Source organism: Doryrhamphus excisus, linkage group LG3 (assembly GCF_037039965.1).
Source record: "Doryrhamphus excisus strain RoL-2023G ecotype Guam linkage group LG3, RoL_Dexc_Guam_v1.1, whole genome shotgun sequence".
Lineage (NCBI taxonomy): Eukaryota > Metazoa > Chordata > Actinopteri > Syngnathiformes > Syngnathidae > Doryrhamphus > Doryrhamphus excisus.
The window spans coordinates 6,971,948-6,989,280 of NC_136359.1; the positions used below are offsets into that span (position 1 = coordinate 6,971,948).

The 17,333-nt window shown below is 47.2% G+C and overlaps 1 protein-coding gene across 3 annotated transcripts; it reads left to right on the plus strand.

Annotated features, from left to right (window-relative positions):
* Positions 1–5,620: 5,620 nt before the first annotated feature.
* On the plus strand, positions 5,621–16,377 carry LOC131128738 (protein transport protein Sec24C). Of its 3 annotated transcripts, XM_078789543.1 has the most exons (21): positions 5,621–5,880; positions 6,020–6,360; positions 6,439–6,503; positions 6,911–6,964; positions 7,027–7,138; positions 7,216–7,343; positions 7,411–7,546; positions 9,379–9,488; positions 9,558–9,670; positions 9,732–9,929; positions 10,012–10,108; positions 10,183–10,287; positions 11,938–12,105; positions 12,390–12,486; positions 12,572–12,720; positions 13,197–13,335; positions 14,177–14,298; positions 14,375–14,557; positions 14,770–14,946; positions 15,019–15,108; positions 15,175–16,377. In XM_078789543.1, exons 2-21 carry the CDS (start codon positions 6,093–6,095, stop codon positions 15,313–15,315), a joined length of 2,652 nt encoding a protein of 883 aa, XP_078645669.1. In that variant the 5' UTR covers positions 5,621–5,880; positions 6,020–6,092; the 3' UTR covers positions 15,316–16,377. The 3 variants fall into 3 exon arrangements, with proteins under 3 accessions (XP_078645669.1, XP_078645670.1, XP_057927851.2); XM_078789544.1 differs by lacking the exons at positions 5,621–5,880; positions 7,027–7,138 and having other exon boundaries at positions 6,155–6,360; XM_058071868.2 differs by lacking the exons at positions 5,621–5,880; positions 7,027–7,138 and having other exon boundaries at positions 6,155–6,360; positions 6,439–6,491.
* The last annotated feature ends 956 nt before the right edge of the window (positions 16,378–17,333 follow it).

The following is a 17,333-nucleotide window of genomic DNA, read 5'->3' on the forward strand; positions in this document are numbered from 1 at the left end:
CTAACACGACCAGAAGTAGTATGCTGGCGGCCATATTGGACTTTGGGGGCTTGCTCTATATCAGACAGGATAGCAGAGTAGCACTCCAGACTGCTTAGATCTCGTGAGCGTCCGCCCATGTAAAGATGCATCCCTTTCTACGCTGACCTTGCGTTTGCAGTTCCTGTTATTTGTTATTATTATTCATCAGCTAAAACACTTTCTTCTGATTGCATAGAAATTAGCAACAGGATAAGATCTGCTCCTGGAACGTTCCAATCATTAAGGACATCGTTTATAAGACAATTTGTTTATTGATAAGACAATAAAATGGCCGCTGAGGGCTGGAGTCCCTTTGGTCAGACACTGCGCTTCCACACTGAAACAATATTACTGTTGTTAGCTAGAAGCGTACCTAGCTTGTTTGCTGTTAATTATCTCCGTCCCTGGAGTGTGTGGGGTGTGTTGTGTCTGGAGCCCTGACCTTGGAGATGCTCCACAATGACGCTCCTCTGAGCCTTTGGAAAGGAAGCAAGGACAGAATACAGCAGGAAAGGAGACAAGACACACTTGGGGGTTCCGGAAGGGAGTGGAAGCAGCAGTGGAGGGAGGCGGTCGCGTCAAGGAAGGACGAGGGAGGAGACGAGGTTGCTAGTTTGACATCACATGGGTCTGTTCGCTTGACGTGCATCATCCTGTCACAGCAGCAGCGGCCTTCCTCATGCACTCTACAAATCCCCATGACAGCACACGCTTATTTATGGGGCAAGACATATTCATTTAGAGTAGTTACCGAGGAACTAATGAGTAGAGTAGTTATCGAGGAACTTTGACACATACATTTAGAGCAGTTATTGAGGAACTAATGAGTAGAGTAGCTACTGAGAAACCAAGGCTCATACATTGTTGTTACTGATGACCCAATGAGGAGAGTAGTTATCGAGGAACTATGGCACATACATTTACTAGAGTAGTTATTGAGGAACTAATGTTTAGAGTAGAGTAGTTATCGAGGAACTGTGGCACATACATTTAGAGTAATTATTGAGGAACTAATGAGTAGAGTAGATATCGAGGAACTATGGTACATTCATTTAGAGTAGTTATTGAGGACCTAATGAGAAGAGTAGTTATCGAAGAACTATGGCACATACGTTTAGAGTAGTTATTGAGGAACTAATGGGTAGAGTAGTTATCGAGGAACTATGGCACATGCATTTAGAGTAGTTATTGAGGAACTAATGAGTAGAGTAGTTATCGAGGAACTATGACACATAGTACATTTAGAGTAGTTATTAAGGAGCTAGTATTGAGGAAGTAGTTATTGTTTGTGCAGAAATGGGGACATTTCTCTGTAAGGGGGGGCTGTCACAGTTTAATTCGGTGTAAATTGATTGGTCATGCCTGGAGAGAGGCTGCACGGATGATGTCAAAGAACCAAACTGTAGTTGGAAGGTTGGTGGGTTTCCTAGGCTCTTGTTGTGTTCAATAAACGAAACCTCTCAAGTTTGTGACTTTTTGTCCTAAGAGAGCAACTCTATTGGCCCTAATTCTTTTTGCAGGAGCAATGACCAAACCCATCATCAAGCATCAAGGTGTTGGAGATCCTGCTACAACAGTACAACAAGAAAGGGAATGACTAGATTGTGAAATCTCATATCAAATAAGCCCAAAAGAAGCCAAAGAAAAGAGATGGCCAGATGACTTTATGTTGAAATCTTCCTCATGGTGACCTTTGGATGTTCTCTGTTGGACCAGCTGGTTGCCAACAAAGTGAGGAATTTCAAAATAAATGGTTGGACAATATTAGTTTTCTTGGTCGCCATGGATATGTAGAAGGAAATCCATGTGGAGCAGGGCTTGCAGGACAGGTAGAGCATGTCATGGTGCAATGGCATGACGATTCATGGGCTGATGTCCTGTGGGAGGGGCAAACCACCCAATGACACAAACAGGAATACAGTAGAGCAGCATAGCCAACTGGAATGCAGTCGCTGCGTTGCAGTTACATTGAAGGTGCATGGGTGTGCATGCGTATAGCATGCATATAGCATTTGTACGTACATGTGTGCAATGGGGGGGTTGGAGGCGGATCGGGCCGGCTGTATTGCGGCTGCTGTTTATTTTTGCGTGTATAAGAAGCTCACATCGAAGAAGCTGACCACGCCTTCCTGCATGACGCCATATCGGCTGATGAGAGGAGTCCAGGAGGAAGTACAATATGCACATGGCAGCACGTCATGCATCCCGACAACCATGGGTAAAAGCCAGTCGATGGCCGTTTTAGAAGAGCAGCAGCCTTGTCAGCAAGGTTGCGTATGTTGTGATACTTCCAAAGATAATGTCGCTATCAGCTGTCGTTCCAGCTTGTGTGGTCCCTGCTCGGACCCAGCCATAGGACAATCTCCTGGTGAGAAATGTTGCCTCTGCGAAAGGAGGCAGTCAATGGATATACCCATGCGCCTCTGAGATGATGACCTTTGGAGACGGAGGAGCACCACAGAAGACACAACGAGAGGGCAGACATCGCCAGACGGACAGGCTTCATAATTGTCAAGGCAAGAAGTCTGGAGCAGGACTCTGGTGGACAACTGATGGACATTGGTCAAGTCATCTCCCCCAGTGGAATGTTGGGACTGTGTCAAGGCGCTGCGCTAGTACAGGTAAATATGCCATTTAAGACCTATATAAATCACTCCTGCCCGTGTGTGTCACAGTAAAAGTGTTCCGTGAGGAGGACAGGAAGTGACGTTGGTGGTTTAGAGTTGAATTTAAGCTTGTCGTGGGGTATTGGCCCCAACAGCATCCCGTGTTATTATTGTGGTGCTTTTTATTAAGGTTATTTAAATCTGCAATAAATGCCTGTTCTAGTCTCACAGAACAATTACTGACCCCTAGTGGCCAATGTGGAATACTACATTCACAATTCGATTTTGATTTCCATTTCAATTTTGCAATTTAGTCAGCGTGACTGCGTGATGATCGAACTGCAGTGTCACAAGGGATGACTATTGAAGTGTTATGTATTATTACCATATAAGCGTGTCAAATGACACAAGTGGTAATCTATGGATTTGGTCGAGTCCTATATTGTCCTGTTTACGTCTCATGGGTCTTATTTTCTCTGATTATGTCGACTGAAATGGGTACTAATAGGAGTGCAAGGGTGACTGTAGGGGTGTTATTTCATGTCTTGGGGGCTCTAATTGTGTTTAAAACCATATTGAGAAGGTCCTAAAGAGGATTGCAAACTGCAAAAACTTGCAAACTATTCTATTGTGTGACCCTGACGATGACGATGACGGCGACATGTCCGACGCGTTGTGTGACCCTGACGATGACGGCAACATGTCAGACACTCTGGATGACCACGGTGACACCTCCGACACACCGTGTGACTCTGGCAAGGACGATGACGACAGCCAGCGCTCCACCTCCTCCTCGGACAAATGTTTTCACAGCCCCGTCCCCCCTGCATTCCCAGATGAGGAAAAGCCTCACAGGGAAGTGGCCAAACCGGAGTGGAATTTGCTGAAGAATGTGAAGGTGTGCGCAATGAAAGAGAGCCTGGCATTGAGCAAGAGGAGCTGCAAACGTGTTTACAGCAGGAACTACTGTTTGCTTTGCGGCAAGGCCGTGACCAAGATGGCCAGGCACCTGGAGAGATCAAGCTGCCACAAGGCAGAAGTCTCCACCGCCCTCCGGTTCCCCAAAGGCCCCCGGGAAAGGCTGAAGGTGTGTAACCGGCTGATGAACGAGGGGAACTTTGCACACAATAAGTACGTGTTGAGGACAGGCGAGGGGCAGCTGGCGGCCCGAAAGAGACCCCACAAGATGGGGCAAGCCCAAGACTTTCTCCACTGCCTCCACTGCCGAGGGCTCTTCATGACGAAAAGCTTGACCAGCCACATGAAGCGCTGCCCAGAGAGGGAGAAGAAGGACCCTGAGCCACGGATACGACAGGAACCCGTGGAAAAACACGCTGCGCCCTGGCAGCCATCGGAGACCTCGGCATCAGCCAAGGCTTGGCCGTCCTGTCGCAGATGATCTACAATGATGTGACACACCTCATCTTGACCAAACCCATCCTGCTGCAGTATGGCGAGGACATGTTCAAGCAGTACGGCGCCGACGCTAAGAGGCAGAACCTTTGCCAGATGGCCAGGCTGGTGCTGGAGGCCTGGAAAAGAACTCTGCTGAAGAAGCTGGAGGAGTTCTTTCTCCCCGACAGCTTCCGGCACGTGGTGTCGGCCGTCAACGTAGCCGGCCAGGAGGACCTACAGCACACCCCTGCTGGCCATCAAGCTGGACTACTTCCTCCAGAAGGTCTGTCACATCGTCCAGGAGAGAGCGCTGAAATCCGGCGACGCCAGCCTACCAGAGTACGGCAAAGACTTCCTGCTTGTGTACAGACAGGAGTGGAACAAGATGATTTCTTTGGGCGCGTTTTCAGCGCTCCGGAAAACCAAAAGGATGAAAGAAGAGGGAGCCCGACGTTCAGGTTGTGAAGCGGCTCAACTTCCACGTGGAGAAAGTCCATTTTCTCCCCGAGGAGAAACTGCGAGCAGACCCTACTGCAGAGATCTACGGTGCGCTGGCCCAGGTCATTCTGGCCCGGATCATCATGTTCTGCAGGAGACAAAGCACCGAGGTGTCCACGATGCTCCACACCGCTCTGAAGTCCTGTAAGAAGTCCAACACGCAGACCCTGGAGAACCTGGCCATATCCGTGTGCGGGCTGGAGAAGAGCATGTGCAGGATCTTGACCAGGATCGAAATACGTGCCACGTGCAGCAGGTTGTTGCCCGTCCTTCTGAAACCATCCTTCCTGTCTATGCTGGAGCTTCTGGCCGACATCCTCGAGGCCTGCGGTGTCCCCTTTCCTGTTCGGCCGCCCGCCTACAGGGCCTCCACGGGCGTCCAAAAGTTTGCCAAAGACAGCAGCGCCAAGGACCCCGACTCGCTCACAGCGGCCAACATCCGCAAGCACCACGCCACCATGCTGCAGCTCATCAACCTGGACGAGCAGGAGGCGGAGCAATTATTGGGCTCTGGCAATCACGTGAAGAGCCTGTGGCAGAACATCAGCCTGGAGCTTAAAGACGTCGGCATGGACTGTGAAAGTAACACCACTGGGTGACGCCAGCTTTACAGATGCCGTTTGTGCTCTGCAGGCAGTATGTGTTCCGATAAAGTCATCTACTTTAAGAAGTCAGAGTACAGTCACGGTTCAGGTGATTACTGCCACCTAGTGCCACCTACTGGAAGGGCGTCAAGGACTACCTAAGGAACAGGATCACCGCCCTGAAAAGACGAAGCGCTCGTAGCTGAGTGGGAATGGCGGTGTGGAGCCCGATTATCGTGTCCTTTATTTATTTATGCTTTTCTGCTTGGTCCTGCTGTGATGTTCAGGGAGGAGGTTTGTATGTGTATCTGTTGTTTGTTGTGCCATTCCAGACACAACATTCCTAAAGGTTAATGTCTTGGCACTTTCAGATTAAAGGATGCATCATCTTCGTCAAATCGTGATTGTCACAACTGAAAAAAATACATTAAACGACAGTTTGTTTTAAAAAGCAACACCATAATGAGTAACGCACAGAAAAATTCAAATTTCAATGGACCGCCTTTGTAGTCTAAACGGATTGTCTTTAACATTTCGGTGTTTATTTTGAAATGACTCCCGGAAATGCGTTTTCCTGCCGTAAGCGAGCGTGATGCGCGTGTGTCAGACGTTAGCCTCGGCTCCTTTCCTGCCAGTTCACAGTCGAGAAAAGGTTTGTGTCAGTATTTAATTGCAACGTAAAGGTTCCGGGGAGCAGACTGACTTGAACCTCTGCCGGCGTTGCGCTGAAATGAAGGCCCGCACAAAATGACTGGTACTTCCACCGTTAGTCAAAGGTACGCTGTCTAGTTTCTAGTTACTTATTACCTTCCGAAATAGTTAACACGGAATTTTTTTGTTACTGTCAATTTATAAGTATGTTATTATTTCAATGTGAGATCCTGCTCACGTGTTGTTAATAAAATGTGTTTTTAGATAGAATATAGATAGCGTATTTAATTGGCCACGCCTCCGGTGACATCTCGACGAATCGAATGCGGAATAGCGGATGATGGATATCCCCGCAGCCAATCAGACTTCAACACCCTTCCAAATATGGGCGGGCCCCAGCAGCTTCCACACCACTCCCAAGCACCCGGGGCCTCTCGCCGGATTCCAGCGTCTCAACCTGGACTCACCCTCTGATCAGGCACCGTCAGGTCCTCCGCCCGGGCAAACGTCACCTTGGTCCCCCTACAGCTGTCACCCGGGAGCATGCGGCTCCATTCTCACACCCCCCAACATAAATGGACCTCATTCACCGCCTTACACCACAGGTATGTTGTTTCTATGTGGGCCACTTCATTAGGTACACCTGCACAACCCGGTGCAATGTATGTTTTATCACATTTTAGGAGCCCTGCCCGAATTTGTCCCCGATGCACAGGAGTGGAGCACAACTCAGCAGGTTGGCAAGCAGGTTATTTTCTCATTTAATTTTCTAGTTAGTAATGATTAACATAATAAAAAGTGCAACACCCGTATACCCGCTTTAATATTATTATATAAATACAATAATATTAATTTCGAACAAATGATGAGTGTTGTGGAGTAGAGAGCTAACAATGAACACTAATAATAATAAACCTGTGGCGTCTTATAGAAATTGTTGTTACTGAGTTCATGTGACACTGAACATGAACTTCCAAAGCATATACTAAAGTGAATGCACCTATGAAATCCAGCAATTACATATATTAAATATAGGAACGCCACTAGTTAGCTTTGTTGTACAGTGGTTGGCTTATTTTTACACTTGAATGACACATAGGGATGCCGAATGTTACTCGATAATAATAATACGTCAAATTTCTTTCTGTTCCGTAGTCCCCAAACTCAGAGTCTCGTTATGGACTGGACCCAGAGCTGCTTCCCAGTGCCGTAAGTGCTTCCTGTTCCTGTGTTTCCTCCCATGGGCTCACCACACACAACGCCTTTTCCAGGTGAATGTGATGGCAGACGACAGGGCAGAGTGGGAAGGGAAGGTTTTTGTCTCTGAGCCTTTTTGTCCTCCCCCTCCTCTCCCGACCACTTCCTGCGTGGTGGAGGACCGAGGTCGCGTGAAACACTCAGTCGTCTACGAGTGAGAGGATTGTCGTGTAGAACGGAAGGTGACTGTGTCTGTGCTGCAGGAAGCGCCAGCCCCAACGCCATCCGCTCCACCACGTACTGCCTCCCCCACGACGGTCCCACCGCCCTGCTCGCCCGCCTGCCACTGGCCGCGCTGCTTGCCCCGCTGGCCAGGCAGAACCCAAAGGAGGTCTGTTTTTTTCCCCCTCTGCTGTCCATGCGTATTCACTCAAACCCCCCCCCCCCGTTGCCCTCAGAAGCCCCTGCCAATGTGCATGGAGGAAGTGTGTGTGAAGGGCTGTCATCGGTGTGGCGCTTCCATGTGCGCCGCCATGAGCTGGCAGGACTGTGGGCAGAGGTTCCACTGCCCCTTTTGTGGGAAACTCACTGAAGGTAACGTTGATTTAAGAATAATTTGGAGTGCATGAGAAAGTGGCAAGGAAAACATAGCATTCCTTAACCACATAGTCATTTCTGAACAAGTACATTGCACAGAACCAATGTTGTAACAGTGCTCAGGAGAATGAGGAGCGCTGATCGCAACAGTATGATGAGAGGAACACCATACAGAGGATGCTTTCATGTAACATTTTAAAGAGCGTGCAGAGGTGGATGAAGCTGCTGGATGATTCAAATGCTTCCAATTATAAAAAAAAGTTTCCTACAGCCACAACTGTTAATAGTTTTTACATTTACATGTGTGGTATGCATTATATATCATAGGTGTACAAGTGTTATTATAAGATAAGATATGCCTTTATTCGTCCCTCAGTAGGGAAATTTGTATTGCACAGCAGCAAGAGTACAGAAACAGTTAAGCAGTACAAAATACACAATATAGAAAATAAATAATGTAAACAACTACAAAGTATTAACAAAATCAACAGTTTTTCCCAGAGTTATATACAAATATAATATGCAGATAATATGAAACGAGATGAGATATATGACCAGTATTTACACTGAGATCTTGCGAGTGAGTTAATATGAGGCATTATGGGAATACTTCACATAGAACTTAGTATATTGCATTTAGAGCCTTAATATTGCACATGGAGGTTGATCAGATATTGCACAGTGAATGGAGTCAGGAGTAACTATACTGAATGTAAAAAACAAAGTATTACACAGATGTACATAGTGGTGTAGAAGTCTATTGGGAGCAGTGCTGGTTGTACAGCCTAACAGCTGCAGGAAAAAAGGACCTGCGATATCGCTCCTTCACACACTTGGGGTGAAGCAGTCTATCGCTGAAGGAGCTCTCTAGTGCTGTCAAAGTGTCCTGCAGGGGGTGGGAGTCGTTCTCCAACATGGATGATAGCTTAGCCAACATCCTCCTCTCTCCCACCACCTCCACTGGGTCAAGGGGGCAACCCAGGGCAGAGCTGGCCTTCCTGATGATCTTATCCAGTCTCTTCCTGTCCGCAGCCGAAATGCTGCTGCCCCAGCAGACTACTCCCTGGAAAATGGCTGAAGCCACAACAGTGTCATAGAAAGTCTTGAGGAGTGCCCCTTGCACTCCAAAAGATATATACAATGATCTTTTTTGGTTTACAGACACACATTGTTTATCATGGTTAATTGGTTCCAGACTCGACCGTGATAAATTATTATTAATGTCCCCTCAAGTAGGATTCAATATTAGTAAATGGAATGTTTCTGTACTTTTGTACCTGTTTATGACTTTCTAACTATGGGTTTTTACATTATGATAGCCCTCTGGACATGAAATAACACCCCCTAGTCACTTTTACATTTGTATTAGTCTTTGTTTATTTTACTATTTTTTGTTGAGATTTAGAACATTGCACAGGCTACAGGATCACTGTAGGAACATTAGAGATGGACGCCGCTAGCAGAACAAGCTACTGAGCTAACTAGATCTTAACTTAAAAAAATGTTTAATTGGAGGAGGGAAGAAAGACAATGGAGCTTACCACTTCCACATGGAATGAGAGGAGAACCTTTTTGTCACTCGATCTCAGCCATGCCATGTCTGCCTCGCCCGTGTCGCGCGTGTCCGCCTCAGGTGGCGTGTCCACCTCAGCCGTCGCCTCAACATTTCTCATAGCAAGTGGCCAGAATCCTGCCTATAACTTGCCTTTCAATATGTTTTGATGTCCAATATGTCCAAAAATAGCCACTCACCCTTTATGAATTCATGATACTATAGCAAGGGATGGCTGTGGTGTGATTCTTGATGGATCAGTCCTGTGTGTCTGCAGTGCCGTGGCAACACTACCAGCCCACAGACGGCGTGGACGGGGCTCGGCTTGATCGACAGCAGAGGCCCGAACTCCACATGGGATCCTACGAGGTCCTGCACGCCCACCAGGTTCAATTTCCCTCTGTCTAGTGCTCATTTCCATTATTTTGGCAGTTTTTTGAAATTGTGTGTGTGTAGGGTGAAGCAGCTGCGCTGCTCCTTGCCATTGACGTGTCGGCCCCAGCGCTGAGAGGCGGCCATTTGGAGTTTGTGACGGAGCAAATACACGCTCTGCTCGCATCTCTGCTCAGGTGAAACACACCGCTTCATCCAAAAACGCGCACCATTTTAAAGTGTGTCGTCTCGGTGTAGAGAGGAGGGCGGAGCCTCCTGGTCAGACGCCCGTGTGGGTCTGCTGACGTATGACAGCAGGGTCCAGCTGTATGACCTCAGCCCCGCCCTGTCCCGCCCGCACATGTTGGTCCTGGCTGAGACGGAGGAGGAGATGCAGCTCCCTGCCAGGGAGGGGCTGCTGGTCCCCTTGAAGGCTTCCATCCACACCATCGCCAGGTAAGGACATCCTGTCATGGCGCATCATCAGCAACACTTGCACATCCTGCTGGTGGATATTAGCCTGGGTGTTTTTATGCAGCGTGTTGCAGCTCATCCCGCAGTTCAGTCCAGAGCGGGTCGAGTCCGCAGGCGTCCCTGTGGACCTGCCAGTCAAAGCGGGACTGGCAGTGATGCAGGTATTTTTATTTTGAAGAGACATTCCAATCTGAGTGACTCGTTTTTTTATGGAAGGGCCGTTTTGTCTCTCCAGACCCTCGCCTGTCCTGGCAAGCTACTCGTCTTCCACGCCTCCCCACTAGTAGAGACGGGACGTGCTCAGACGTCCTCAGGCTTCTTTGGCACCAGCAAGGCGAAGGCAAAGCAACAACTTCCTAAATATCCCCTATGCCAGGGGTGGGCAAACTACGGCCCGGGGGCCACATCCGGCCCGCCAAGTGTTTGAATACGGCCCGCCCAATCTTTCCAAAGTATTTCATTTAAACTCAACATACAACCTGGCATCATGGCCTGAGCCAACCTTTTGATGGTTTTATCAATTTCGTTTTTTGACATGGTCTGTTGTTTACAAAGTGATCCTGAAAAAAGGGACACAAGCACATAATAATAATAATAATAATAATAATAATTATTATTATTAGATTATTATCATTATTATTAGAACTATTATGATTATTCTAATTATTATATTAATGCTAATTATTATATTAATTATATATAATATTATTGTTATATTTGCATATTTGACATAATAATAATATAATAATTATTATTTTAATTTTATTGTAATTATTCTAATATTTTATTATTTTTCAAATATTTAAATATAAATATAAAATAATAAATAATAATAGCAGATTGCATGACAATTTTACAGATACAATAATACCAGGTGGACTGTTACGTGTAAAATATATAGTCTGCCCCCCCCCCCCCCCCCCCCGTAAATTTTGTCATATCAATGCGGCCCGCGAGTCAAAAAGTTTGCCCAACCCTGCCCTATGCTGTGTTGTAGAAGAAATTTTCCGCAACCTAATTGAGGCCTCCAAGACCACTTGTTTAAGTAAATTTCATCTACCGAAGCGTATTTGTTAATCTCCACTTATGAGAAGGAATAAAACTCACACACTAACAAGTTAACACTATGTATTGTATAACAAGATCAGACAGAATAATTTCACAAAAACACAGGATCCTGGGCTGAGTTTCTCTTCCAATGTCCGCCTGCAACCTCCCGACGATAAGAAGGAAAGTCAGCCCCGATTCTTGCATCCCAGGGCTTTTTGTAGATCTCCTCAGATGGGGTGGAGTTGGGGGGATGTGTGGGGAATGGACCAGGATCCCGTTCCCGGACCAGATACTTCCTCCTTCACCCCGTTATCTTTATTGCCTCCTGGGTAAATGATCGTAAATACCTAAGACCCTCCTGGCCTTTTGGTTTTCCCCCAATGACCTCTGCAAAAGACAACAAGAACCACAACACAGGATATTGTGCCCTGACATCTGTTAACTGACCCTTAACTGGTACAGGTCACAGTTTGACCTGATACTCATCTACCCTAGCTCAAAGACCACTATTTAAAAACTAAATTTGGCTACAGCTGCAAAAGTGGCTTTTTCATGATGTTCTATCAGGAGGATGCAGTCCTAGCGCCAGTTTATGAGCACCGAATGTGAGAAAACCCTCAAATGTGGGCTTTGATGGACCCTAACCATCAAATGTATCGACAGTCGTCCCTCTTTTATCGTGGTTAATCAGTTCCAGACCCGACCGTCATAAATACATTTTCACGATGTAGGACACCTTCTATACAGAAGGAATACTTTTATAGTTATGGAATAGAAAACTGAAATATAGAAAAAAAAGAAAAGCTGTACACTTTTCTAAATATGGTTTATAACCTAACCTCATTAGAGCCCTCTATACATGAAATAACACCCCTATAGTCGCACAGCTCATTAGCATAAAAGCTAAACATCCCTTTTATACTTGACTTCCTTCCCACAGTCCATATTCCAGCCGCCGGAGGAAGCCGTCACGCTGGCCAAGGCGTGCGTCCGTCAGGGCTGCGGCGTTCACCTGTTTCTCCTCTCCCAGCAACACGTAGGCGGGGCTTGGCCGGGGCACGTCCCCTATCTGACGGGCGGGGCGCTGTACACCTTCAACCACCTGCAGGTACCGAGGAAGTAAAGCTCCTTTTGCTCTGTGTTTGAAATGAATGTATTGTTTTTTTTGTTTGTCTGAGGAGATACCACAACCGTACGCCCCCGCCTTTATGCTAGCTTCAATAGAAAGTGCTTTGGTGGCGCTATCTGCAGGGGGGAAAGCATGCTGCAGATACTACTCCCAAGTCAATCAATGCACACATCGCAGAGTTGGGAGCTGGAAGTGGCGAGAGATGACTGTGGGGAAGATGTGTCTTAAATATGGGACGTTTTGTGTGTTCACGTCCTGTACAGGGGGATTTGGACCGGGAGCGCTTCAGCAGTGACCTGAGGCGTGTCGCCCGGGCGGACGTTGCCTACCGGGCTGAGCTCAGCTTGTTTGTCAGCAAAGGTTGAAAAGAGAGGAAACGATCTGCATCCTCATTCCCGGCAAAACTCTCCAGTGCGCATTTGTGCGTCTTTGTCTGTCTCGCCAGGATTGCGGGCCTCCGGCTGTTACGGCCTCTTTGTCCCCGGTCCCAGTCCGAGCCAGGTTGCCATGGCCACCCTCGACTGGCAGACCACGCTGGCCGTCGAGCTGGCACACGGCGGCGCCCTGGATGAGACGAGAGGTGCTGCCATACAGGTGCAGGAAAAATGTGACTGAAAGCATTGTTTGCATTCACCCATAACTAATAACATTTTTATATGCACTTAAAAATGTAGATTCATCCTGTAGTTAGTTAGTTAGTTACTTGGCGGTAAAAGGGACTCAAACAAAGTTGGGTTTGACCAAGTGTACCTGCTGATTAGCTCATGACAGTACTACTACCCATCACTACTATCAGGAGCACTAGAGTATGGAGGGGGGTGAGCCACCTAGCGTGGTGCACCGTATTCAGCCACATGCTGGAGAAAGCCGGTGAGACGCCACAGAGGTCTCTGGCAAACCTTTTGTACTTGTCAAATGCCGCGGCGCTGGTGTTTCAGGTGCCTGATCATTGATCTTTGTAGGCAGACGCAAAAAAGAAGTGCTTGATTTGCTCGCCCTCACAGTCCAGGTCATCTGACCTGATAGGTATGACGGTGTCGTTTTGTAATGTTGTTGCTCTTCATCTTCAGGCCGTCCTGACCTACAGCACTCGGGAAGGGGGGCGGCGCTCCAGAGTGCACACGCTGATGCTGCGATGCTCGCGCCACCTGCAGGACACTTTCCGCCAGTGCCAGGCCCAAACGCTGCTCAGCTTCTACTGCAAGAAGAGTAAGCATGGGGGGGCACGGACAAGGGCAAGGGCAAGAGTTATTTAAACATAGAGTCATGTGGAGTGCATGAGAAAGTGCAAAGGAAAACAGCGCACGCAGAGGTAGATGCTGACCACTGCCATCAAAAAAAATGCAACATCTGGGCTTTGCCTACAGTCACAGCCATTAGTGCCATTGTTTTTTTGCCCAGAAACCCCAGCGGTTATTTGCTTCTGTAGACCGTAGGAGACTTTTTGTAAAGGGCAGATAAAACTAATTCACCTTTAGGTGGAGCAACTGCACTCTTGGATGGCTTGTTGTTGTCTGCAAGAGTCCATTTCTAGAACAGCACAGTAATCCCTGGTTTAGACCGGGTTGCGTCAAATGAATTTCGATGCTAATAAATGGTTTATTTGTATAAATTTGTAGTTAGAGGATAGAAGCCCTGTTTATCACTTTCTAAATGCGTGTTTTAACATTATTAGAGATCTGTTATGACATAACATGCCTAGACGCAACCTTAAACTTCTTAAATGAAGAGGCCAAAAATGTACCACTTCCACATGGAATGAGAGGAGACATTTCCCGGTCTCTGCCGTGGCACCGTGAGAGAGAATGTCATCTAACGTTATGTCGCCTAACATTACCAATGTCTCGTGACCACAATACCAATTTGTCTTTTTATATTTTTGGAGCAAAAATAGGCCACATCCCTCACCCAACAGCCACCATTAATTGGTTTGCTGTTTGAAAAAGTGCAATATACCAAGGGAGCGATATCCAAGCCGTGATGTAGTGAGGGATTACTTTATCCTGGCCTGTCAAGCTGTGAGTAGATGTCTTTTCTGTTGCGCTTCCAGTGTACTGTGCCGTGCTGGAGCGCCCTCTACAGGAGCTGCGTGAGGAGCTGCAGACGGACCTCACGGAGGCACTAGCGTCCTACCGCAAACATGGCAGCTCTGCTTCAGTGTCTGCTGGTCAGGTAAGCTGACTGGCCCTTTAAAAAGAATACGAGACATGAAACGCGGGCTGATAAGAGCCGTGCTCGTGTCCCGCAGCTCGTTCTCCCTCAGGGCCTGCGAGCGCTTCCTGTTTACGTCAACAGTCTGAGGAAAAGCGAGGTGCTGCTGCCGGGCCTGCGCACCTCCTCCGTCCATCAGCGGCTGCAGCAGCGCTGTGAGGTCCTGCGGTTGGACGCCTCGGCCAGCGCCACCCACTTCTACCCACTGCTTCTGCCTTTGGTCTGTACCAACAGCACGCTAGCTACATATTTGACGGTCAGTCGTGGGTCTGCCCAAAATACCATGCCTAATGGAGGTTTTAAACGGGACTTCCCGCCATCTATGGATGACGTAATTGTTTCCAAGGAAAACTGCCGGGTTGATTGAAAGGGTTAGAAGAAGGTAAGCACCCCGCCCCCTCGCCATTTGACATCCCGCTTTGTCGCCCGCAGCCACCTTCCGTCCTGGAGGGGGCGCTGCGCTGCTCTGGCGCCAGCCTGCGCCCCGACGGCGTGTATTTGCTGCACGCGCCCCACACCCTCCTGCTCTGGGTGGGCGCCCGGGTCCCGGCGGGCACCCTGACAGAGCTCTTCAATGCCGGCTGCTTCTCGTTGCTGCACTCTGGAGAGGTCACGTAGAAAGAAGCAAATGTGGGCTAGCAACAAAAGCGCTGAATGTTTGAATGTTGCTGTGTTCTCCAGACCAAGCTGCCCATCCTGGACAACCCTTTGTCTGCCGGTGTTCGAGCCCTCATCCACACACTGGGCTCAGAGGCCCCTTGCACCCGTGAGGTGAGACCGAGGAACCCCCTCGCTCCTTTTGATATTGGCATAACAGTGAAAAATCTCCTTCCTCAGCTGCTGCTGGTGAAGCAGGGAGACGCCTGCGAGGAGCTCCTGCAGCGCCATCTCGTGGAGGACAAGAGCCCCAACGGGGGCGCATCCTACGCCGACTTCCTCTACCACCTGCACGTCACCTCTGTGCGCCTGCTGCAGTGACTCCTATTTTACTTGCTACTGTGAATGCAGCACGGTGGTGTCTCCCTCATCTCCCGCCTCGTATCCGCATTGGAGCATCCCTGTGGGGACCTTCTCCCCACGCTGACGGGGGTCCTAAAACAGGCATGTCGGGCTGATTGGAGATCGTGAGCGTGAATGCCGGTTGGTGTATCCCCTTCGCCATACCCCATGAAGCCCCGAGGGGACATGCGGAATAACGGCCGATTGTTGCTGGGAACTCATCGAGTACTGGAAAGGAAGACATGGATTAGCCATCGGATTCTTTCACTTGTGTAAGTAAACGGTCAGAAACGATTCATTTGAAGGTTCAACACAAACCTCCGCTCTGCCAAAGTCTGCCGTTGTTGCAGAATATCATTGCAAGATCCAAAAGTATTGCGTTATCTCGCAAAAGTTGGGTGAGCCCTCCCAAAGTATTAATAATTGTATTAACTTGCAAAACTTTTGCGTTCTCGTGGAAGCTTGGCAAGCTCTTGCAAAACTTTTGTTATCATGATAAGGTATTGCGAGATCTCGCATCAGTATTGCATTATCCTGAAAAGTATTGCGAGATCTTGCAAAAGTATTGTAGTATTATTAATAGTATATTAAAAGTATTATCCTGCAAGTTTGGTGAGCTCTTGCAGTTTTGTTTTTACCAGAGTATTGCAAGATCTTGCAAAAATATCGCGAGATCTTGTGGTCAGTTAGCATCTTGCAAAATATTGCTACCTCGAAAACTTTTTGCGCTTTCGCACAGAAGTTTTACATATCCTCGCAAAACTACTGTGTTATCTCACAAAGTTTTGTTGTCTCGCAAAAGTTTGGCAAGCTCTCGCCAAAGAAATCTCACAATTATTGCATTATCCAAGCTTTTGCAAAAACTCAACTTTCTATTTAGTTTTTCTCCATGTTCCGTCGGGGGCTGCGTAGTACCCCACCACCTGCCCCAAAAGCTCACCCGTGACCTGAATGAGGACAACGATTTAGAAGAAGGATGCATAATAAAGGGTGTTTGGAAATGTCTGTAGACATTGTATATGTGTAAATAAACCTCCTTGAAACACCATTAAAATCCTTTTTCTTGGAAGACGCTGAAGAGCAACACATTTAACACGACTGGCAATGGAAGCCTGTTTCCGTCACTGAAAAAAAAATTACCCCAATGGTAAGTCGAAATTCTGAGAAAGTCGAAATTATGAGATAGAAAATCATAATTTTGAGATGGAAAGTCGAAATTAGGAGATAAAAAGTCATAATGAGATAAAAAGTCGAAATACTGAGATGGAAAGACGGAATTATAAGATAAAGTCTAAATAACAAGATAAACAGTCGAAATTACGACAAAAAAAGTCAAAATGTTGAGATAAGACGAAATGATGAGATAGAAAGTCCTAATAATGAGATAAAAAGTGTAAATAATGAGATAGCTTTGTAGAAGAGTCACAGCAGCAGCTCTTCTCTCCTGTTCAGACATGGATGGTGAGTACATTGGAGTACATGAGGAGTACTTAAAGTGTGGCTTTACAAGTGATGAAATACTTCATTTGCTGGTCAATTCACATGGAATTGTACCAAGCAAACGCACATTGGAAAGAATTTGGAGGCATGGAAATAATAAAAGGGATGTGGCTGTTCACAACTGTCTAGCCATGGAACCATTGTTCCCCCCATCCCTGTCGCCCATCTTTGACATCATCAGCGGTCCACTCTGTAGTTCTTGGCTAACGAACACAGTTATGCCACAAGTGTCTAGTTTTCCTAAAGATCACGGCTGCAAAACAGCCCACAATGGAACCAAAGTGAGAAACGCGATGGAATCGAATGAACAACTTCAAGCACGACTCACTAGAAAACACGAAGGTGGCGTCCGTGTAGATCTCGTCAATGTCTTTGTCATCACTGAAGTCTTCTATGAAGGTAGAAAGGGCGTTAAATCCCTTTCATTATTCATGGTTAGAATTCATGATTCATACATATTTATAGGTATTTCGAATTGTTTCTGCATGTCCATTTTT

What these genes read in the sequence shown, in the direction of transcription:
- LOC131128738 (XM_078789543.1), top strand. Translation starts at nt 6,093, where the DNA reads ATGATGGATATCCCCGCAGCCAATCAGACTTCAACACCCTTCCAAATA. An exon ending in CTCAGCAGGTTGGCAAGCAG is followed by an intron (nt 6,504 to 6,910) that starts GTTATTTTCTCA and finishes TCTGTTCCGTAG; the next exon opens with TCCCCAAACTCAGAGTCTCG. An exon ending in CGAGAGGTGCTGCCATACAG is followed by an intron (nt 12,721 to 13,196) that starts GTGCAGGAAAAA and finishes CTTCATCTTCAG; the next exon opens with GCCGTCCTGACCTACAGCAC.